Source organism: Petaurus breviceps, unplaced genomic scaffold (genome assembly GCF_028583685.1).
Source record: "Petaurus breviceps papuanus isolate PSGF00001 unplaced genomic scaffold, PetGlider_PUasm1.0 138, whole genome shotgun sequence".
Taxonomy (NCBI): Eukaryota; Metazoa; Chordata; class Mammalia; order Diprotodontia; family Petauridae; genus Petaurus; species Petaurus breviceps.
In genome coordinates, this window is record NW_027185694.1 from 27,089,653 (window position 1) to 27,113,886 (window position 24,234).

The following is a 24,234-nucleotide window of genomic DNA, read 5'->3' on the forward strand; positions in this document are numbered from 1 at the left end:
CTGCCTACATAGGTAATTGAAAAAATGTTCAGTTTCATTTAGAAGTTAGAAAAGATGTAATATTTTTAATATTAAATTATTTGTTAAATTAAATTAATTTATTATATTAAATATTTTTTCCCATCCAAATTTCCTGATCCCCTGAAATCTACCATAGGTCCCAAGTTAAGAATATCTGCTTTAATACCACGATAATTCAACCTGATCCCCATCTGTCCCTGAATTTCACGATAAGATATTTATAATCTGCTTTAACATTTGCAAAGTGCTTTCCCTATAAGGTGGGTGCCACTATTGGCCCCATTCTACAGATGAGGTAAGTGAGGCAAAAAGAAGCTAAGTGACTTGCTAGTAAGTATCTGAGGCAGGATTCAAACTCAGGTCTTCCTGACTTATATAGTCCAGCACTCTATCTACTAGGCCATCTAGATGATAAACCACTTCCTCATCCTCAACTTTAAAGACTCATTTGTCATCATCAAAACTGGTGTTCTGGGCTGGAGCTAGGACTGCACTTCTGACCTGTCGTGTCAGCAGGCACTGGCCACAAATGTCCCCACATGCCCCTTCTGTGGGCACAGCCAGCCAACTAGAGATGACATGGAGTAAGACAGTGGAGAAAGAACACTGGATTTTCTCAGAGTTCCCGAAAGGTCGGACTACTTATGTAACCCTGAGGAAGTCATTTAACCACGCAAGGTTTCCACTTACTCTTCTGTAAGATGAGGGGGATACATATGTTGAAGTCTTAGCTGTTACAATTCTATCACTTACTAGCTGGATTATTGTTGCTGTTCTTCAGCCGTTTTCAGTCATTTCTGACTCTTTGTGACCCCATTTGGGGTTTTCTTGCCAAAAATACTGGAGTGGTTTGCAATTTGCTTCTCCAGCTCATTTTACATATGAGGAAACTGAGATGAGCAGGGTTAAGTGACTTGCCTAGGGTCACATAGCTAATAAGTGTCTGAGGCTAGATTTGAACCCGGGAAGATGAGTCTTCCTGACTTCAGGCCCTGAACTCTGTCCACTGTGCCACATAGCCACCCTGCTAGCTGGGTGGTGGTCTCTAAAGCCCCTTCCAATTCTAAATTGGTGATCACATCATCCTATAAACACCAGATGTAGTCGGTCAAAGAAGCCATCTCAATTATCCATATTAATGAGAGGAGCACAGGAGGTCAATGAAATCCAAACATCCATTTGACCTTGACTTTTACCATTTGACTGGCTCCAATTTACTTCTTCTTCCGCTGGGACCAAGCTTCCCTCTTGAGCGAAAAGCACTGAATAGGAAGGAGGAAAAGAATTGTCAGGTCTGGATAATCTCCCACATAGGAGACACAGGCCCTGCATAACAAAGCTGGCTGTGCAGAGTACTGGTTGCCCCAGTAGATGTTACTCAGTATATAAGGATATTATATATGCTAGGTGGCACAGTGGATAGAATTCTGGGTCTGGAATCAGGAAGACCCAAGTTCAAATGTACCCTCAGACACTTACTAGCTGTGTGGACCTGGGCAAGTTACTTAACCCTGTTTGCCTCAGTTTCCTCATTTGTAAAATGAGCTGGAGAAGGAAATGGCAAACACTTCAGTATCTTTGCCATGCAAACTCCAAATGGCTTCATGAAGAGTCAGACAAGACTGAATGACTGAATAAGACATATAACAATACACAATAAAAAAAAAACCCTCAGTCATTTCCAAAGGCACTATTGATAGACACATTTGACCCAAATGCTTCCTTCAGCCTAGAAGCTGGTATAGCCAAAGTTTTAGATGATTTTCCTACTGTGTTACCCCAAGCAGGTCAGAGCCGTGGAAACATTTGGTTCTTCAGTCCTTTCATGCCCACACTCGCCCCTTCGATTCTTTCCTCTGGTCCTTTTCCTTATATTTCTGCACTTTCCAATGCAGGCCGGGCCCCGGACGGCTCAGAAATCCCCAGGAAAAAGGCTGTCTTCAGAGGAATCAGGATCCTCTAGTCTCTCTATCTGGAAATGCTTTTACAAAAGCTTCCTGGGCTTAGAGATCGGGTGCTTCTGAGAGTTGGGACAGGAAGTCTGGGAGCTGGGCAAGCATTGCATGGAGTGTGATCCAGTCCAGGACACTCAGGAGTTCCCGATCTGCCTCCTGGAAGATAGATGTGAGGCCCCGATTCCCCAATCGGGAGCCATGGGAAAAGGGCAGGAAGGAAACGTCAGTGGCTGTGCCCCATCCCTGCACTTCCATGGCTGGTCTCCAGCACACTCACCAGCCCCTGTGCATTCCCTTCTCTCTCTATAGAGGCCCAGCGCAGGCCATACTACGCTGACTACTCGCCCACCCGGAGGTCCATCCACAGCCTGTGCACTAGCCATTACTTGGACCTGTTCATTACCTTCATCATCGGGATCAATGTGATCACCATGTCTATGGAGCACTATAACCAGCCCAAGGTAAGGATTAGGACTTAACCAAGGAGCTGAGAGCAACAGAATGGTGACTTGGAGGGCCTCTGCTGCCTGCCAATATTGCTTCCATTTCCATCCCATTGTAGCAGATTTTACTAACCTCCCCTGACCCCTGCTGTTTGGCTGTGCTGGGGGACATGAGGAGTAGTCCTTGGCCCACCCACAGTCTAGGGCCAACCTGAGGAGGGACAGACCTGGGCCCTGTTCTTAGGTAGGCCATGGTCTGACTGGGGAGACCAGACCCAAAGGGGATTAAGAATGGGCCAGTATAGTAAGTGCACCAGCACGTGGTGCCGATTGTAGGACATCATAAAAAGGAGATCATTATAGGCCAGAGTGGTCATGGAAGCTGAACCTGTTTTGTTATATGTGGAAAGAAGGTCTAGGATATACACAGAATCATAGAATGTAATAAACTACCTGTCTGGTTCAATAGCATCTCATCCCCATAGTCACAAGCTGTCCCCTGGAGCCCTTCCCATCCTGACTACCAAAGATCTCCCAGATCTGCCCAGTGAAGTACAAAGAGAGGGGAGATAGGGTCCTACTTCTCTGCTTCAGAGAAACAGGAGTCCCATCAGCATGCTTGGGGCTCATGAGTAAAAAGGCTTTTATTTCTCCTTTCATTTCCAGGCAGTTGGCCTTGTTTATTCTCAGGCCTAGAGCCCCTGGTGGCTCATTTACTCCCTCATAGAGCTTGGTGCAGTTCAAAAACAAACTGGTCTAGTGAGAGTCAGGAGACCTGAACCCTAGTTCTCCTCCTTTAGAGAAACTTTAAATAAGTGTCTTCTCTTCAGGCCTGTCTTCTCTTCTTTAAGATAAAAGGGGTGGACTATGGGGGCGGCCAGGTGGCACAGTGAATAGAGCACCAGCCCTGGAGTCAGGAAGACCTGAGTTCAAATCCGGCCTCAGAGACTTAACACTTACCAGCCATGTTACCTTGGGCAACTCACTTAACCCCAATTGCCCCTCCAAAAAGAAAAAAAAGGGGGTGGACTAAATGATTACCAAGGTTCCTTCCAGTTCAGACATTCTACATGCGCTACTTGTTCTAAGGTCCTTTCCAGGTCCAGACTCTGTGATCTCTGTCCTAAGGTTCCTGTTCAAATGAATTCTGATTAGCAAACATTTATTTAGAATCTACTATGTAGAAGAAACTGTGCTAGAGACCTTCTAGGTTCAATATTCTAAGCTCCCCTCCAGCCCTGATGTTCTGTGACTATGATGTAGTGATCACTAATCTCCGAAATTTATTGCTCATTGTTTAATTCGTCTCTGAAGTGAGGTGTACAAGATGTTCTGTTGTGGGGGGAGGGAGAAAGAAAATATTAGAACTTCCATTTATATTTATTTTTACCCTAAAAAATAAGAAATTAGGCTTTGTGAATATCTAATATATGAACTGATGCCCTCACTCTGTATGTCAGATGGTCTCTTGCCCCACATGGTGATATTTAAACTAACCCAATGGAAGAAATCCATGACATGGAGAAGTGAATGGTGGACACTCACTCATTTCTTCATCCATTTTCAGTGTGTTGCAACATACTGCAGGCTATATGTGCCCAGTTAAGTAGGTTTGCAAATCACTTTATTAAATCTTAACTAAGCTAACATTCACAAAATTTTAAAAGCTGGCACACTCCAGTAATCCCACTCTCCAGGGAGGCTGAGGCTGATGAATCTCTTGAGCTTGGGAGTTCTGGACTACAGTAGGGCTAAAGCTGATTGGGTGTCCTCACTAGGTTTGGCATGGATATGGTGACACCCCTTCCCTCAAGATCAGAGAGCCATCAGGTTGTCTAAAGAGGGTTGAACTGGCCCAGATTAGAAATGCAGCAGTGCCTATTGCTAGTGGGATCAAGACCACCAGTGACTGTTGTACCATTAATAAAGTAAAACAAAAATTGTTTTAAAATATTGTTTATTTTATATTTATCTCATACTTCCTAATTTTGTATATTTTTTATAATTTACCTTTTTCAGTACAAATTTATATTGTAACATACAGAAGTATATTAGTGCAGTGGCACATTTATATAATTTATACATGTATTGGGATGATTTTTAAAAGATATGTTACTGATTAAGTGTATGATCAAAAGAGTTTGAGAATCCCCTGATCTAATGGTCGGGGAAATAGCCATAAGCTCCAAGAAGCCTAACAGAGATTTCTGGCATAGGGCTTAGCTAGCACAGAAAAATTTTCTTTCACATAAGGATTAGGTCCTGTTGCTAATTAAAGTAGTACTAGTTAGTCATACTATCATTTGGGTAAATCACTTAGGAGAATTACCACTGTCTGGTTAGAAAAATAAGATTTGGGAGGACCAGCTTAAGAGAGGAAAGAGGTCTTAAAGATGGATCACTTAGGCCAAACTGCTTATTTTATAAATGAAAAAATGGAGACCCAGAGAAGGGCAGCATGGTGCACAGGCTGGCAGAGGATCACAGGGACAGTGTTTGTTGTAGTAAGGATTTGTATTCCCTTGTCTGACTTTGGCTCTATACTGTGCAGTAGTCTTATCAATGACCTCAATGAAGGCATAGGTGGTATGTTTGCCAGATTTTATGATGGCATGAAACTAATACATCGTAATGCAAAGTAAAGATATGAAAAGATTTCAACACATTAGAATAATAAGATGAAGCCTCTCAGAGGTGGGTACCTTAGGACAAAGTTCTATTCACATTTTGGTAGTTGTGTTTTGATATCGCAGTTGAAGAACAAACCAAAGAAAATGTAAAGGACAGTGTAGGGGAAAGGTGATTAATAAACCAGAGGTCTGTATCAAATGAGGAGGTAGATGAAAAGGGTTTTTTTGAGTTCTTTTTTTAATCAATCAAAACAGAATTCTGGGAGATGTATTTGGTATGGAAGAGCAGTGTGTGTGTGTGTGTGTGTGTGTGTGTGTGTGTGTGTGTGTGTGCACGCACAGCGCATGCATGAACACATCAGGGCTAGTGTTTATATACTATTCACAAAACAAGCCATATTCTATCTAGATTTCTGGTACAAGGTTTAACTAGCACAGAAAAGTTTCCTTTCATATTCGAGTGAGTCCATTCCCCAATAAAAGTAGCAGTAGTCATTCTATCATTTGGGTAGGTCATTTAGGAGAATTATCACTGTCTGCTTATAAAAAGGAGATTTGGGGAGATGTAAAGCCAAGCACGAGCAGCTTCCCAAAGGATGGCTACTGTGAACAGCTTTTCAAGTTTCAGATTACACAGTATAAGCAACACTTTATTTATTCAATAACAAATCAGAGCAAAACATTCACAATAAATCAAGGTACAGCATTCACAATGTTACAATTTATCACAGATAATCAAAATACAGAATTCACAACAACTTATCACAGAAAATGGCCACATGGTTTTCATCACAGTGGTCACAGTTTTGAACAATGTATAATCATTTAGTTAATCAATCACTTAGTAATTCAATCATTCAATCAACTCAATCATTCAATCATCCTTAAGGAGGCTTGAGGGTCATAAAATACAATAGTCAAAGTTCTACATTCATGGGGCACACTAAGTTACAATATCAGTCACTACTCAGCACTCTTTTAAGGGGTAGTGTAAACTACACAGGCCATCCACCCCTCAGTCACAAAGAAGTTACAATCTTCTCAGTCAGTACACAGTATCCAAGTTAAAGTCTTCTTTCAGCTTGACTCGGGGCAGTCTCTCAGATTCCCTGGAGCCTCTTCCATGGTCCCAGCTCCTACCTGGATTCACTAAACTGTCACCTGGGTTCAAAGGCAGACAACTCCCAGTTCCTTGTCCACCTCTCTATGCTGTTTCTATTCCACGCTGAAGCTCACAGTGTCCAGTCCACCTTAAATCCTTCACAGTCTCTGTTACCGGGAAGTCATAGCTTCACAAAGCCACAAACAGGTTCATGCAAAGTGCCAGCATCACCGTCATGCTTCCTCAGTCTTTGGCAGCTCCCAGGAGAAGCTGGTAACTCCCCAGCAGAAGCTCCAGCTGGTTCCCAGAATCAAAATCACTACACTCAGGCTCCCAAAATCAAAATCATTCTCTCCATCCTGGGCCTTTCCTCTTCAGCCTCCGAGGCAGCAGCTGCTTCTGCCTCCACAAAGATTATCCCAAGGAGTTCTTACTCTCCCTCTCTGGGGCTTTTCTTTATATACAGTATTTCTCCTTTCTTTTCAGCCCCTTCCTGTTACATCAGCAACAGGAGTTCATACCTTCTGTTTCTTTAACAGAGGCTTAGTTTGAACTAGGTGCTAAGTACCTCTTAGCTTTCCAATACAAAAGGATCTTTAAATTTCATTGATGTTACAGGAGAACAGCATTAAATGCACTATAAAATGGATATATTATGGAGAGAAAATGCAATAATCATAAATTTGAATGTAAATGGATTTAGCTTACCTATGAAAAGAAAAAGTTGAAGACTAGATTTGAAAACACAGTTCAACAATATATTGCCTCCAGAAAACACACTAAAGACATAGGGCCATCTATAGATTTATAGTGGACTTCTTAGATAAAATATATATTGATCAGCTGAATAAAAAATTAGGAATTTCAGTCATAATTTCAGAAAAAAACAAAGCTAAAATACATAACTTTAAAAGAAACAAACAAGAAAACCACATTATGCTCGAAGTCACAACATACAAGAAACAAACAAGAAAAACAAATTATGCTTGAAGTCACAACATACTGTAAAGCAACATCAATATGTCTAATTGGCATATCAAAAAAAGTTCTGGACTTGGAGTTAGGAAGACTTGAGTGAAAATCTTGCTGCATATACTTATTATTGACAAGTCACATAGCCTTTCTTGGCCTCAGATGCTTCAATCTGTAAGGTAAGCTAAAAATACCACCTATATCACAAGGTTGTGATCAAATGAAATAATGTAAAATATAAAGTACTTTGTAAACCTTAATGTAGTATACAAATATCATTAGTAATAATAATAATAAATATGCTTGCAATAAATAACATAGCAACTAAGTATTTACGGGAAAAGCTAACTGAAATGCAAAAGATACAGATAGTAAGGCGCTAATGGTAAATGTAAAAATACTTAACACAGTTAACACAAAAATGTTAACAGTTCAGAACTTGATAAATCTAACAAAGTTAGATAATAAAAAAAACCTATCAGAATTGGGGAGAATGTTAGAAAAACTGAATTGAAAGGCCTATATGGAAATCATTAAATATGACTTTTAGTGTGCTCATTTGGGGAGCAATCATGCTTTCACAAAAACTTATCATTTTCTAAAGCCCTCCTAAATAAACAAACAAGAAGAAAAATATGAAATATAGTGCATAAAGGCAGAAGCTTTAAACACCTCTTACAGACTGCAACCCATTAAAAATAGTAAGCAAAAAGAAACATGAAAGATAGAGATCTAAAGATACAGAGACTAAAAGACAATATTCTAAATATTGAGTAAATCAATAAATGTGAAAAAAACAATAAATATTACATCCAAGTGTGTAACAACAGTAATAACATACCATTATTTCTAGGATGCAGCTAAAGTAGTCATTTGAGGCAATTTTTATCCCAGAACAGTTATAAAAGAGAGAACTAATGAACAGAGCATTTGTTTATTAGAAACCCAACAAATTAATAATTCAAAGAAAACCCATGAAGGAAGAAACTTTGAAAATTAAAGCTCAAATAGAATAAAAAATGGAAATTAAACTGATTTTTAACAAAGCAAAGATGTGTGTTTTTTAAATACCAATAAAACTAATCTGGTCTCCCCTAAAAAAAGAGAAAGGAAGATCAAATTATTTAAAATGATAAAGTGAAATATCATAACAAATGGAGATACAACAAAGGAGATAATCAGAAACCACTATATTCAATTCCGCACAAATTGAACTGAGCATTTTAATGACATAGATGAATACCTATGATATAAAATATCTATATTGATGAAAGAGAAATTGAGAACTGAAACTTCTATATCTCAAAAAGAGAAAATGAGCAAACTATAAATAAAATTCAATGGGAAAAATACGGAACCAGATGGAATTATAAATGAATTATATTAGTTATTTAAAAAATAATCTCCACTAATACATAAATTATTTTCAATAACAAAGAAGGGACTTTGCCAAAAAGACCTGCTTGTTCAAAAACAAAGCACAGCTCATTAGGTACCTATCCTCTCTAGATCCTCTGCAGACTTAGGTTCAAGTAGTGGGGATGTAGAATGGCAATTTATCTACTTTGGCAGAGCTGCCCCTCTGCAGGACAAAAGCTAAAAACTTCCTAAATTAATTAGGATTGAGGTATTCAGTAGTTTGCCATGCTAAAAAGACTAGGCAATGAATAATAGTAAAAGATTTAATCTGAACAGAAATTAACAAACGGTAACGGAAAACAATTTCTAACACATTTGTGAATAGATACAGTTCAATTGCTCTTCCTCCTGACTTTATCTAGGACTTAAGTTCCTTCATATGGTTCTGAGAGGAAGGCATGGGCAAAGACTCTTTCTCTACACCAGGATTTTACTCTTACCCAGGTGCTAGGACTGAAGATTTCAGCAAAGGGCTGAGTCTGTCCAGAATGACCTGCTTTGGGGGTAGAGTCAAAATGGCAGAATAAGAGAAGGCATTAAAGTGAAGCTTGCCTGCCACTCCTTATCAACAAAGATCTGGACTATACATATTTGTAATGGGTTTAGTTTTTTCTTGACTTCTCAATGGATGGGGTTGGAGGAAGGAAGGAAGGAAGGAAGGAAGGAAGGAAGGAAGGAAGGAAGGAAGGAAGGAAGGAAGGAAGGAAGGAAGAAGAAAGGGAGGGAAAAGGGAGAAATGAAGAAGAGAAGGATGGGGAAAAGGAGGAAGGAAAGATGGAAAGGAGAGAGGGAAGGAAAGGGGAGGAAGAAGAAGGGAAGGATAAAAAAGAAGGGAGGGAGGGAGGACACTGTAGTAATTCTGATCAGGAAAGCCAAGGAAAAATTACAATGAGTCATTTTTCCAGTACAGGGCAGCTTAGGGAGATGGACAGAGGGATTTACAGACAATGAGGAAGGGGTCTCAGAGGATTTTGTATGGCAGTGCACCCAGGGACTGAGAGAGGGTTGAGACTGGACACAGGGCAAGAAGAATTACAACAGAAGGAGATCCCCAGGGGATTCCCTGTGCAAGCACCAGGTGCAGGAGTGAATGCTATCTGTCAGCTCTGTCACCCACTACCCAGTTCTACATCACAGATCAAGGGCAGAGAGAAGCAGTCATGATCTTTGCATCTAGCTGTGTACTGAGCAAGGAGTAAGTACAAAAAGTAAATGGTAGTTGTTTGGCTCTGATCCCAGAAGCAGAGCTCAGCATCTGAGACCAAAAGGGAGAGATCAGTTCAATTATTCTGAACTTTCAGAGTATCCCAGTGGGCTAATATTAACTGAGTCCAGCAGTAGTCTACTGAAACTCCCAACTAGGGACAAGTTAACAAACCCAAACCTGGGTCAGGAACTTGTAGAACTCAGACCAGGAAGGCAGTGAACAGTCCTATCTAGCACTTTGGGAGCACTGAAAGCTTGCAGGACCCTAGCTGGAGCTGTGAAAGCATTTAAGGGGAAAGGAAAAGAAGGGAAAAAGCATTATATAATGTCTACTATATTCCAGGCACTGTGCTAAGTGCTTTCCACAAATAACTCAATTGATTCTCACAATACCCTGCAAAGTAGGTATTATTATCCTCATTTTATAAATAAGGAAACTGAAAAGTTCTTAATTAGCCAAATAGAAAAGAAATTGTAAAAGACAAAATAATTCCCCACTAAGAATACCTTTTACCTATTCTGTATATATCTCATATGTACCTATTCCTTTACATATCTCTCCCATTGTAAGCTCCTTCATGGCGGGGACTGCTCTTGACTTTCTTTGTATGCCCAACACAGAGGTTGGCATGTAGGAAGTATGTGAGAAATGTTTTATGATTTATTTATACATGTTTTTATTATCTAAAAAACATTTAAAATATAATTTTCACAAATTAAACATTGCTACCATAAGAAAAGATATGGGATGTGGGAAATCATTGTATTATATTATATTGGATTTTTTTATATCTAACACTTATACTTCTTGTACTGTAAAGAACTGGAAACAAAGTAGACACTCATCAATTGGGAAAACGGATAAACAAATTATGGTACATGAATATAATGGAATATTGCTTTGGTGTTAGAAACGCTGAATATGATAAATATCAAAAAGCATGGGAAGATGTATATGAACTGATAAAAAGTGAAGCAACCAGGGAAACAATATACACAATGACTACAACAGTGTAAATAGTGAAAAATTTGAATGACCAAAGCTAGGCCACAAAGAAGAGAAATTAGAATCTGCCTCCCTCCTCCCTTTGCAAAAGTTGGAGAAATGTAAATATAGAACCTGGCATAGAACATTCAACTTGGCTGATATGGTGGTCGGTTTTACTAAACTATTTTTGTATCTCACTTTTCCATTCCTCATATCAAGGGGAGTGTGCCTAGGAAAAAAGGGATATATTGGGAAATGGAAGGGAAGTAAAAATAAGCTATCAACAAACTAAGTCTAACATCTATAATCTTCAGGGAGTTTATACAAATCTATAAGATTAAGAGCCACCCTTCAATATATAAGTGGGCATAAATAAGCAATTTTCAAAAGAAGAAACATAATCAACCACCATCTGGGAAATTATTCAGAATTATTAATATGCATGGAAATGCAAATTAAAACAACTCTGAGTTATCACTTTATACTTGGCAAATTGGCAAAGATACTAGGAGATGAAAAATTTCAGTATTGGTGAAGTTGTGGGGGGAAAAGGAATGCTAATTTACTATTGGTAGAACCATGAATTGTTCCCACTCTTATGGAAACCAACATAGAATTATGAAATAAAGATAACAAAATTACTCCTACTGTGTGATCCAATGATGTAACTACTAGGTGTATACTTCAAGGAAGCTATAAAGAAGAAGAAAAGACCCATTAATATGAACAATATTTATAGCAGTGCTGTATGTAATAGCAGAGGTTGGAAACAGACTATGCCCGAGATGAGGAAATAACTGAATATGAATGTAGTAGAATGGCATTTTCCCATAAGAATGAAAAATAAGAAGGATCCAAGGACATATGAGGAGATATGTATGAAGTGATTCAAAGGGAAGAAAGCTGAACCAGACAAACAATATACACATTGCAGCCATTAAAGAGGACATTATTACAATGTAATGGTTAAATGTAGTGGATAACTTGGTACTATCTCGTTAAGTACACAGCCTTCTTCCACCCTTTTAGCACATAGCAAATAAATGAAATATAGGGCTACTTGGGTGAAGTGATAAAGGACCATAAGATCATGACTCAAGAACTGGAAGGGGTCTCCAAGATCAAGTCCACACCCTCCCTTCCCCCCATTGAGTCCATCCCCAGTTTGGAAAAAACTGCCTTCTGTGTTGCATTATGTTTTCGGGAAGTATATTTTGTAGTTTTCTTATGTTTATTATCTGTGTAAAAACAAAAATTTTCAATAAAAAGAGAAGGCCCACTTTGTACCTGCAATGTCATCTGGCCATAGGAGGAGAGGGCTATGGAGGCCTATAATTTTATAAGAGATATGTAAACCAAGTAAAGTAAAACAAAGCAGGGCCTAGCCCCTGCCCTGCCTCTCCCCCACTCACTGTGGGACATTGGGCAAATAATTTCTCAGGAGGTGAATTTCCTCTTCAATAAAATGGGTTGGACTAAATCACAGAATTAGTGTCTCAGATCCCTAAGAAGGGATTTCAAAGGTCATCTAGTCCAACCTTCTAATGAGCAGGAATCCCTTCTACAGACCTGACAAGTGAATGCCAGAAGAGGTCTGAGACGACCTCTTAGTATCTCTGGCATCTCCTTTTGTCCAGGGAACTGAACTAACAACTGAGCTTCTTTTCAGTCCCTGGATGAGGCCCTGAAATACTGCAACTATGTCTTCACCATCGTCTTCGTCTTTGAAGCTATGCTGAAACTGGTGGCCTTTGGGTTCCGTCGATTCTTCAAGGACAGGTGTGCGGTAAGGGGAAGCAGGGTGGGGATGAAGGGAGCCCAGACTTAAGAAGGAGGAGAGAGAATAATTGCCCAAAGTAGAGCTGAGATAGGAAAGAAAGGAGAGAAGATTAAAGACAAACTTTTTCATAACTGCAATTCTGGAAAAATGGACTCTGGAATGGAGTCATTACTTTGACTTCTCTAAACAGGGTCAGTGTAGGTAACTGGGTAAGTAATGGATCTCCAAGTCTTTCTGATCCCCCAAGCACCCCCCTCTAAAGTTACTAACCTACTACCCTATATGTACCTTTTATGTACTCATTAATTTACAGGTTTCTCTCCCTGTTAGAACATAAGTTCCAAGACAGACATAGATTTGGAGTTGGAAGGAATCAATCCAACCCCCTCATTTTACAGATGAGGAAACTGAGGCTTAAAAGTCCCTGTCCAGTGCAAGAGTGTCTTGTCCAATGTCAAAAAGCATCTGAAACAGGATTCAAACTCAGGTCCTCCTAAGTCCAATATTCCATCCGTTTCACCATGCTGCCCTTGAAAACAAAAACTATTTTTGCCTTTCTCCATTCATATTTCCAGGGCTTAACACAGTGCCCTATATGCAGCAAATACTTAATGGATACTTACTATTTGATTGATTGACCAGAGGGGAAACAGAGGAGAAACAAACCCAGGGCTTGTCTTCAGGGAACTCACAGAGTTCTGGTGAAAGACAGAGAAGGGTCCAGACCGTAAATGCTGAGAGTAAATCCACAGACTCAGGGAAGACAAGGCTTATATCCAGAAAACCTCAATTGAACAGGACAGGGTGGTCCACAGTCAGTAAGCATAAGTATTAGCAGGAGATCTGGGACGGGAGACCAATGTGACCTCTGGTGGTCAGAGATAGCGTCACAGCGGAGCTGTTGTGTTCATGAAAGGTAGGATTTTGATAGAGTGAAAGAGAAAGGAAAGGCATTCCAAGTGGAATAACAGACTGAAGAAAGGCTCAGAAGTGAGAATGAGACTGGATGGGTGCATCTTTTTATGGGGGGGATGGAGAGAGGAAGGAGACAAGGATGGGGGTGGAGGAAAGAAGGAGAGGAGGTGGTGGAATACTGAGGAGGCCAGCTTAGCTAAAGTATAAAAGGGGAGGGGTATGGACTTTATTCTAAAGTCAATGGATCCTTGGATAGGAAATGATGCGGTAAAATTTATGAGAGCCAGTGACCATGGAATGGCATTTGATTGCTCTGGTAGGGGCAGAATCCTATGCTGTGATACAGTAGGAAGAACCCTGACCTGAGAGTCTAGAGACCAGATTTCTAGTACCATCTCCCTGGATGACCTTGGGAAAATCATTCTTCTTTGCTCGGTCTCAGTTTCCCCTTCTGTAAGGCTTTTGAACTCTAAAACTTTGAGCTTCTCTCCATATACTACCAAAAGGGTTTGTGAGGTGTGAGATTAAGTCAGGAAGTTGCCAATACCAATGGTTAAGGATTGAGGATTCTTATAATCTCATTTTCTAGAATCTAATTTCCCTTGGGAAAAGGAAAGAGAGATTGGGAGAGGAAGGGAGGGTTAGGGGCCTCACTGAACCCCAGATACTCCTTTGCTTTGATTCCAGGTGGAATCAGCTCGACTTGGCCATAGTGCTTCTCTCCATCATGGGCATCACCCTGGAGGAAATCGAGATGAACGCTGCCTTGCCCATTAACCCTACCATCATCCGAATCATGCGTGTGCTCCGCATTGCTCGAGGTAGGCTATGCCTGGGGCCCAGAATGTAGTCTGCCACCAGGCAGCCTGCCACAACTGATGTGACATCTAGTGGGAGGCAGGAGAGGGGGTGGAGGGGGGAAGGTGCCAGGCTGAGGTTAGTGGAGGAGAGAAAAGAGTTCTCTTAACAGGCCCATTCTAGGTTAGCAAAGGCATACAGTTTCAGGAGACTTCCTAGACAGGATCTACAAGACCTAAATTCTTGACCTGGATTAATATTCTATTTATTCACATACTATGTGACCTTTGGTCACTTCCCCTCTTAGGGTCCCAGTTTCCTCTATATAAAATGGAGAGTATTGTTAGGATCAAATGAGAGAATAGTTGGATTCATTCATTCTTTCAGCACTTATAAAGAACCTATGTGCTATGCCTTGGGAAAGATTCGGGGTTTAGATCAGGGTGGGGTACCAGTAGATACGAGGCCACATGTGACCCTCTAGGTCCTCAAGTGCAGCTTTTTGAATCCAACCTTCACAGAACAAATCCCTTTAATAAAAAGATTTGTTCTATAAAACTTGGATCCAGTCAAAAGGCTGCACCCAAATACCTGGAAGGCAACATGTGGTCTCTAGGCCCCAGGTTCCCCACTCCTGATTTAGATAAAATACATCCCCTGTCTTCATAGATCTTACAGTCCTCAAGGAAGTTACAAATGTAACCAATTTAAGAATCATAGAACAACATTTTTTTTTCCATTTTATGAATGGGGAAATTGAGGCTAAGAAAAAAATTACACACTCAGGGTCAAACACCAAATCAGTATTAGAACTGAGATTAAAACCCAAGTCTCTGGACACCTTGGACAGGGCTCTTTTCCTTATGCACCAGTTATCTTGTTTCTTTCTCCCACTACCAACAGCCCCATCAATTAAGTAGGCAGGTTTTATCATTCCCATGATCCCAATGAAGAAACTGAGGCCTAAAGATCTTAAGTAAATCACACAGTGAATTAGCGATAGAACCAGGACTAAAACCCAGGGCTCCTGACTAAACTCAACATTCTTCCCAGTCCATCATCCTGCCTCCCCTCTTCAGGGTCCCCTTTCTTTAGATCCTGACCTGGCCCAGATTTCCTTGGGGGTGTTTAACTTCCTACTCTGTAAATCTATGCTCTGCCTCTGGTTTCCCTCCTAGTACTGAAGTTACTGAAAATGGCCACTGGGATGCGGGCCCTACTGGACACTGTGGTTCAGGCACTGCCCCAGGTAGGTCCTAGGACTCTGTCTCTATGCCTTTGGCAACTCTCTTGCCCCCGGCCAGGACTGTAACTTGGAGCTGTGGAAGAAGTTGTGAAGGGATGATGGGGATGGGGAGATAAGGTCAAGGACAGCTACCTCATGGTCCCTTGTCTCTGACAGAGGCAGAGATTTTGACCTCCACGGTAGATGGGCCTAAGGGAGCCAACCTACACTGAACATCCCAGATTGGATTAGATTCACAGAAGGAATGCCATGACACTGGAAAGGGTGACTGAGAGAGATCTCTAGAGCTAGGGTAGGGTCCCCTCTGTTGAAGATGATCTTTCCTCAAGTCCCTTCCCAGTCTTCAGGATCTAGGATACATTGCTCTGACCCCAGGTGCCATTCAGAAACTCCAATCTCCCTATTCCCTGGCAATATTTCCTGAGCCAGATACTGGGATCATCCATTTGTCCATCTGTGTAGAGCACTCATTCAACAAACATTTACTAATCCTCCCACATGTCAACCTTGTGCCTGGTTTTGCTGTGTGAGAGACAGACTGGGATTCTTAGGAACCTGGGTTCAGAGCTAGAAGAGACCTTATAGATAATCTAGTCTAGGGGTTCTTAATCTGGGGTCCACTCTAACCAAGGGGTCCTTGAATAGATTTTAGGGATTCTGTGAACTTAGGTAGGAAAAAATTACATCTTTATTTTCATTCATTTTTAACCAAAATTTAGCATTTCCTTCAATTATTTTAATTATGCTACCAAGTCCACAGGCTTTACCAGACTTCAAAGGGGTCCATGACACAGGAAAAAAGTTAAGAAACTTTTATCTAGACCAACCCCCTCATTTTACAGATGAAGAAACTAAAGCCCAGTAATGTTAAGGGACTTGTAATATAATTAGCAAAAAACTAAGATTTGAATTCCAGTCTTATGACTCTTTCTGCCTCCCTGGAAGGTCTGGCCTGGTCACTGCCTTTGATTGAGGACCTCACAGTTTGGGGCTGAAATAGAAAGGCCAATCAGGAAATCACATTCTGATTTGAGAAGTGAGATTTGCCCAGAGCTATTAATGATGTAAAAGATGCCCTAGGACTCTAGGCTAAGAGCTAAGAAATGTTCAGTAGAGACAGTAAGAGCTGAAGTTTAGAGGACAGGGAGAACATGGAAGATGGGGTGGTCAGTAAAGGTAGGAGTACTCCAGCACCACTTAATGGTTATTTTAGGGACCCTTCTGGCTCAGAGTGAATGTAAATAGTAATTGTTTCTTTTTTGGCCAGCAACCCTTGGGTCTTCACCCCCAACACACACTTTGATTTTTTTTTTATTAAAGGGTCCATCCCTTGACTCACTTCTTAAAGAAAACTATTCACTGAATGGGTGCTGCTTCACTCAAAGTGAGAATTCTGAAAGACCTTAACTTAAAAAGGACAAGGTCTCCCACTGCATCCTGGGCCATCTCCAGCAGTCCTGATCTATACCTGGCCACTGGACTCTCTGGAGGAGAAAGACTTTGCACAGCCCTCCCTCACTCAAATCCAATTCAATTGCAAGTCATGTAATCATCTTCCTGATGGTCTTCTTCAAGAACAAAGGACAAACCACAACTGGAGGGGGTAGAATCTGGGGGCCAACCGAAGTTTCTTGACTTTTTGTGTTCCTTCACCAAAGACCTCTTCTCATATATTTTTAATTCATAATTTAAAGAAATACTAAATTTCGATTAAAGTTTAGTGAAAATAAAGATGCAATTTTTCCCATTCAAATTCATGGATCTCCTAAAAATCCCTTCACAGAGCTCAGGTTAAGAATTCCTGATCTATAAGGTCCATTTCAACCCTAAATCTAAGTCCTTATGATTCTGCAGTAGAATATTCTTGTTTAGGTATGGGTGGGATAAGATGCCTCTGAAGTCCTTTCTGACTCTCAAGCCATGGGATTCTATGGCGTTCTCTACTGGGATTTTCCTATCAAATGCCCATACTTACTTATGCATGGGTTTTAGACATCACCGAGAGGTTGGTGGTCCATGGTGCCACACTCATGTGGCCTCCCTGCCCATCTATGGGCACAAGGCAGTGATGGGAATGGAAAACAGGGCAGTCACTGAAGAAGGAGATAGCTCTACCAGCTGGTGCTAAAAGTGTTCTTAAATTAAGGCTTCTCCATGGACAGATTTCAAGGGGTTCAAGAATGTGGTGAGAAAAAAAATTTACATATTTATTTTCACCAACTCTAACTGAAATTTAGCATTTCCTTCGACTAAGAATTTAAGCAAAAAACAAAACAAAACATTCCAAGTAGTTCATAGGCTTTCACCAGGCTGCCAAAAGGAGCTAGGGTGCAAAAAAGGTTAAGGATCCCTGTGTTAAGCACATCTACATATGATTAGCAGTTTCCCAGCCAAATATCAATGAAGTAAAACTATGGGAAGACATGTGATATAACTTCTCTGAGCTATACTCACTGCACCCCAAATTATCCACCAGGGATGACCCTGGCCTGACAAATGAGCCATGGATGCTCCCAGAGTATCAGGAAATTTCTAACAACTTGGTCTAGTACCCCCCCTCCCATTTAGCCCCAGGGCCCAGGAGGGGCCATTGGAGGTAAGCCTAGAGAACATCTCTGGTCACTGGGGACATCAGGAAAATGGGGAACTGAGAAAATGAGTTGAGAAAAGGAAGTTCCATCATGAGGAAATAAGACAAAGAAAATGCACCCAAAGGATAGCCAGGACAGGTGGCTTCCTTGTCTCAGGGCCCAGATGAATTAGTCCAAGTATAGATTTCAAGGAATATATAGCTCTACACTCTATAAATCTCACTACAGGGTTTATTCACAACATAGAAACCACTGATGGTACATACACACAGACAAAAAGGCTTGCAAGGACTCTCACCAATTTCTCAGCTGTCTATTCTGGTCTCTAGGGGACAAAGCAATACATATGACAGTCCTACCCCAAACTGCAGGTTACCTCTGAGTGGCCACAGCAGTTAGAAACAGTCCTGTTTTTTTTTTTTTAAGCAATCGGTGTTAAGTAACTTACTCAAGGTTACCCGGCCAGTTATTTCTGGGTGTGGTGCTAAGTATCTGAGCCCGGATTTGATCCCCAGGTCATCCCGACACTGGAGCTGGTGCTCTTACTTGCTGAGCCACCTGGCCACCCCTGACAGTCCTGGTTTATATTTGGGAAAGCAAAGGAAGCTTTTTTCAAATGCACGGTTGCAAGGTAACTAGATCCTTTCTGAATGGATCTGTCATGGATAAGCTAGTTAAGGATATATATACACTCATGGATTCAATTCAATTTAACAAACGTTACTCAGTATCCATTCTATGCAAGTCACTATGCTAGCCCTGAAACAAAGACAAAAATAGTCTAACCCTCAAGGTGCTCATATTTTACTGAGGGATGCAATATGTAGCCATACATTAAAACAGGATAATTAATGGAGGGAGAAGGTAGGAATGCAGGGGCTCAGTAGGGGCTTCCTGGAGGAGCTGAGCCTTGAAGGCTACCTTTGAGCTTGGTATGTGATGAGCCTGTGCATGGGTGATGGCCATGGGCGATGCAGGCACATCTGATGCTGCAGGTCCTGGCTCTATGAAGTATGCATGGCATATGGTATGTGTTGAGCCTGTGGAGGGAGGAGGCCCAGGCATTACAGCAGGCTGCCTTGCCACTGTGGGTCCCTGGTCTGCGGTGTGTGACAAGGGGTAGGAAGCAGATGGCATGTGGGATATGGCCAGTCTGTGTGTGGATGAGACCTGTGCGTGATTCCTGCCATCCTGAGCCTGCAGGCCCCTGGGTGGGCTGTGGTGCACACAGGAAGCGTGGTGCAGTGTGTGACGAGGCTGTGCATGGGTAACACCCGGGCATGATACCAGCCTGCCTGACCCCTGTTCTACTTTCTTCTCATGTAGGTAGGGAACCTTGGCCTGCTTTTCATGCTCCTGTTTTTTATCTATGCTGCCCTGGGAGTGGAGTTGTTTGGAAAACTGGGTAAGTAACAGCCAAGGGTCAGTGTCTCCTGAAGCCAGCATCCTGGCACCTCCTCTCTCTGGTGTTAGACCCCATCCCTCAGGGCCCAGGGTTCCCTCCCCACCCCTTTTTTTTTTTACTGTGGGTGAAGGAGGACATTTGGAGTCAGAAGGTAGAATGAAGTATGGCCTCGGTCCTTACTTCTATCTCTTCTTCCCTTCTCATAACTACTATCCCTGGCACCACACATATGAACACATACACAAACAGACACACACATAGGTTTTGGAGCTTAAAGATCATCAAAGATCCATAAGTTTGTATGTCTATGATACTATAATCTAATTTAACTGAGAAAATGAGTTGAGAAAAGGAAATTCCATCATGAGGAAATCAAAGAAAGTGCACCCAAAGGATAGCCAGGACAGGTGGCTTCCTTGTCTCATTTGATTTTCCTCATGGGGACACTGAGACCCAGAAAGGGGAAGGGACTTTCCCAGAAGCGTTGGGTTTCCCATCTGGTATTCCTATTATAAATGTTGGGGCTGTTCATCCTTCATCTTCGAAGAACATAGCAGAGATCATCTAATGATCCAACACTCTCATTTTGCAGATGAGGAAACAGAGGCTCAGCTGGCATTTTCTAGTTTGTAAAGGGCTTCACAAATGTCATCTCACTTGATCCCCACGCTCTGAGGGAGGGGTTATTATTATCCTCATTTTACAGATGAGGAAACTGAGGCTGCCCAAGGTCACACAGCAAGTAAGCGTCTGAGGGAGGCTTGAGACGCGGGTCTCTCTGAGTCTGAGTCCCAACAGTTTCCCCACTGAGTTACCAAGGTCGTAGGGGTTTTAAGCAGCAAGGCTGGGATATGAATTCTGATTCTCTGATGCCAAACCCAGTGCTCTCTTTATCACCCTCAGTGTCAATATATGATCAGGGCACTTGGCTTCATACAGATGGATATGAATGACCATGCTGTGTTTATTTGCAGGTACTTACGCACACGTGTGTTTCAGTTGTCAGAAGTAAACATGTGCAAGCACCCACATACTCACAAGTATGTGCACACATGAGCACATGCATGTACACACATCTGTATAGTCCCCCAGGGAATTCCACCATTAAGTTAATCCTCAAATCTCAGAGCGTGCCCCTAGCAGCCCTGAACTAGCCTGGGCTTAGATAGAAGCTGGCTCCCCTTCCTATCAGCAGTTGACTTCCTCCCTCCCTTGGTCTTGGGGAGTTTCCTGGCCACATGTCATTATCTGGTTATCTACCAGATGAGGAAAGAGAAACCCTGATCTTTCTACCCCTCAGACAAGGCCCCTTCAGTTGGGCCCCTAGGATGTGGCTTTCAACGTTCATGGCAGGGGTCATCATGCTTTTTCTTCATGCCTCTCAGAGCTAATTCCCATCTAGCACCTTATCTGAGTAGCCCTGGACAAGAGGAAAATCCTTATCATATAGGTGGGGAAACTGAGGCTAGGAGAAGGTCATGCAGCCAGGTGGTAGCTAAGCCAGGTCTAGGACTCAAGTCCCCTGGTTCTTTAAAGAGGGGCTCTTCAAATAAGAACATGCTTCCTATTAGAAGGGGCTGGGGGAACCACTGCCACCACTGCCCATATTGTCAAAGGGAGAAATCCCCAGGTCCTGGAGGGATTCTCTAGAATGACCCTCTGTCCCCACCTCCATTGGGTATGGGATGAGTGAAGGTAAACACATCATTATAGAAGCCTGAGGCAAAAATAGCTGGGAAGAAAAATCTGATACCAGAAAGAATTCACAATGTGTATACCTTAAATTAAATAGAGCATTGTTTTTGGATTATCCAGGGTTTTGGATTATCTGTATCGATAGCTCTCTGGCTAGACTGGCTCTATAAGACTGACCATGAAGGCTCACTCGAAGCATCCCGCTGTGAGGGCCAGTAATAGTCATAGTTCTCCATGGCACTATATGGCTTACGAAGAATATACTTATATTAGCACCTTGATTTTATACACAGGGAAATTGTCTATATGCTCATGGAAATGTTCGATAAGGGCCTAGGACTTAAGTCCAGATCTTAGAATGCTAACTCCAAAACTCTTCCTTTTCCATCAGCCTGAATGATCATTAGCATAATTTCTAGCAGTCTTTGAAATGTCTCGTCAAAAAGGTGAGCAGACTTCTCCATGTCAGCAAGGTGTCTTCATCCCTGGTCCTTACTCTGCCCACATGCAGTGAAGAAGCACACCTGAGGTGCCTCCCCCCCCCATCATATACAGCAGAACCAACACCATGACCTGAAAAGAATTCAAATCCAGACACCAATTACAGGGGGCCCCCTATTAATATGGTCTAATGGACAACACATTGAATTTGGAATTAGAGGACTTGGTTTGAACCCTATCAGCTGCTTAGGAGCTCTGTGACCTTGGCAAATCTCTTCCTCTCTCAGGACCCCAGTTTCCTCACCTATAATGAAGGGACTGGTTGTATTCAATGAGCTCTAAATTCTGTGCTATATTATTGGTGAACAGACCTATCCACCTAGTGTTAATTTGCATTTCAAAAGCAGCGGTGAAGTGTGTTAAGAGGGAGCCTTGGACTGGGAACTCGCTGCCTGACCTTAAACGTCATATTGCTTATCTTGGCCTCAATGTTCTCATCTGCAAAATGGGGATGTCCATCCTTGCACTGCTCTGTCTCCCTAACGGGGCTTTTGTGAGGATCTGATTAAATGATGTATAGGAAAGAGCCTTGAGGGGAACCAAACTGGGCCCACACTGGGGCAGGAAGCAGAGTAAACTGTGGGGGACTCAAGAAAGGGAATTTGCAGGGCCCACGGCATGTCTGACTTCACAAGGGAAGGGAGAAAACTTAGTGAACCAAGAGAGGCTGGAGACATGAAATAGAACCAAGATAAATGTAGGGAAATATCTGGGAGTCAAATCCCCAGTTTGTTATCAGGAAGCTAGAAATGGTTGGAGCCTATCTTGGACCCTAAGCTAACCCTCAGGCTACCAAAGTAAGCGAGGAGCTGCAAACCCTGAACCCGTTATTGAAGAGGGATGGCTGAGGTTTAGGTGTCCAGAGATCCCTGGAGAAGCAGCACTGGGCTATGGAGCTCTCCTTGGGTTTGGGGCTCCGAGGATTGCCATTGGTTACAAAGCCTCCTATTCCCATGTCATCCCCAATACAAAGTCCAGGGGTGGTGTGTTGGACGAGATTCACTGTATCAAGAGCTGCCAATAACCAGATGCCAGGGCCAGGAATCCAAGGACTCAGGTTACCTTGTCAAGATCTTTGGTCTCCCCTTCCTGTGCAAGGTCACCAGACAGATTCATTCATTCATTCATTCAACAAATCTTGTGTGCTCAGCCACAAAGTGCCTAAGATTCAGGCAACTATGTCCTGTTGTAAGAGGCTGTCCTACTAGGCTCTACAAACAATAACACATTTCTCTAACATTTTTTGGTTTACAAAGGTTTAAGAAACTTTCTTTCCAAAAATCTTGTGAGATACATAGTACAAATGCAAAGGAGATCTGAATTCAGATTCCATCTTAGAAACTTGCAAGCTGTGCAAACCTAGGTGAGTCTGTATGCCTCAGTTTCCTCATCTGGAAAAATGAAAGGGTTGGACTTGATGAACTCTGAGGTTCCTTCCACCTCTAGATCTTTGGTCCTATGTATGATCCCTTCCTTGACATGCTAACTCTTTGATACTGCTCTTGCAAATATTGTCACCCCATTTTACAGATAAGAAACTGAGGCCAAAACCATTAAGTAACTTGCTCATAGTCACAGTAAGAGTTGAGATTTGAATGTAGTTGTCGCAGCTTTAATTCCACTATGCCAGCACTTGTTTGTTCATTCAACACAACTGTGTGTACTCATTGGTGAGGACCAGAAGCTTCTTGGGCAGGTTCTTCCTCCCCCCAGGAAAGAAAGGCCAGGAGTGATGTGGTCAGAATTGTCTTCCTAGAGGACCCCTGGGCTGCCTGACCAAGCTGGTGGGTCTCTTCTTGCTTCCTAGATTGCAGTGAAGATAACCCATGTGAGGGCCTGAGCAGACATGCTACCTTCACCAACTTTGGCATGGCCTTCCTCACCCTCTTCAGGGTGTCCACGGGGGACAACTGGAATGGAATCATGAAGGTATCTCCCTGATGCCCACAACCAACACTCCCAAGTAACACAATGACCAGCTCCCCATGCTTCCCTCTACCCCTGCTCCCTCCCACCTTCAATCTTCCATGGGAAGCAGGAAGGGGGCAGAGACCCCGGTCCTGACCTGCCTTCAGAAAGCCCTCAATCTGGAGGGAGATAGACTAGGACCCAAGCCCTGTTTTTTAAATGCTTACAGTAGAGAGGGAGTAGGGCAAGACAAGTTTTACATGAAAATCTGTATTTGATCCAGGTGTAGTAGGACTTCAGAGCAGGATCAAGTGGTCAGAGAAGGCTTCCTGAAACAGTTAGGGGGTGGAATAGATAAAACACTAGCTTTAGTCAGGAAGATCTAAGTTTGAATCCTGCCTCTGTTATGACTAGCTGTATGACCCTGGGTAAGTCACTCTCACCCTCAGTTTTCTTATCTGTAAGATGGGGATAATAACAGCTTCTACCTCTTCGAGTCAATAGGACCATCAAATGGTACTTTGCAAATCTTAAGGTGCTAGAGAAACGTTAGCTCTCAATAGCTTGGGTAGCCTGTGAAGGAATGGTAATGAGGAAATTCCAGGAATGGGGAATAGCATGAGTGAAGGAGAGGGGAGTGAGCATTGGCATATGTAGGG

The 24,234-nt window shown here is 42.2% G+C and overlaps 2 protein-coding genes across 2 annotated transcripts in view; both read left to right on the forward strand.

Annotated features, from left to right (window-relative positions):
• CACNA1H (calcium voltage-gated channel subunit alpha1 H) overlaps nucleotides 1–24,234 on the forward strand; it is a 158,646-nt gene that overhangs the window by 115,183 nt on the left and 19,229 nt on the right. Inside the window, exons 24-29 of the mRNA XM_069108763.1 lie at nucleotides 2,286–2,437; nucleotides 12,406–12,515; nucleotides 14,119–14,252; nucleotides 15,408–15,478; nucleotides 19,393–19,471; nucleotides 23,475–23,596. Of these exons, the coding sequence (XP_068964864.1) occupies nucleotides 2,286–2,437; nucleotides 12,406–12,515; nucleotides 14,119–14,252; nucleotides 15,408–15,478; nucleotides 19,393–19,471; nucleotides 23,475–23,596 (668 nt within the window). The remainder of the gene's footprint in view (nucleotides 1–2,285; nucleotides 2,438–12,405; nucleotides 12,516–14,118; nucleotides 14,253–15,407; nucleotides 15,479–19,392; nucleotides 19,472–23,474; nucleotides 23,597–24,234) is intronic.
• UBE2I (ubiquitin conjugating enzyme E2 I) overlaps nucleotides 1–24,234 on the forward strand; it is a 471,577-nt gene that overhangs the window by 23,655 nt on the left and 423,688 nt on the right. The window lies entirely within an intron of this gene.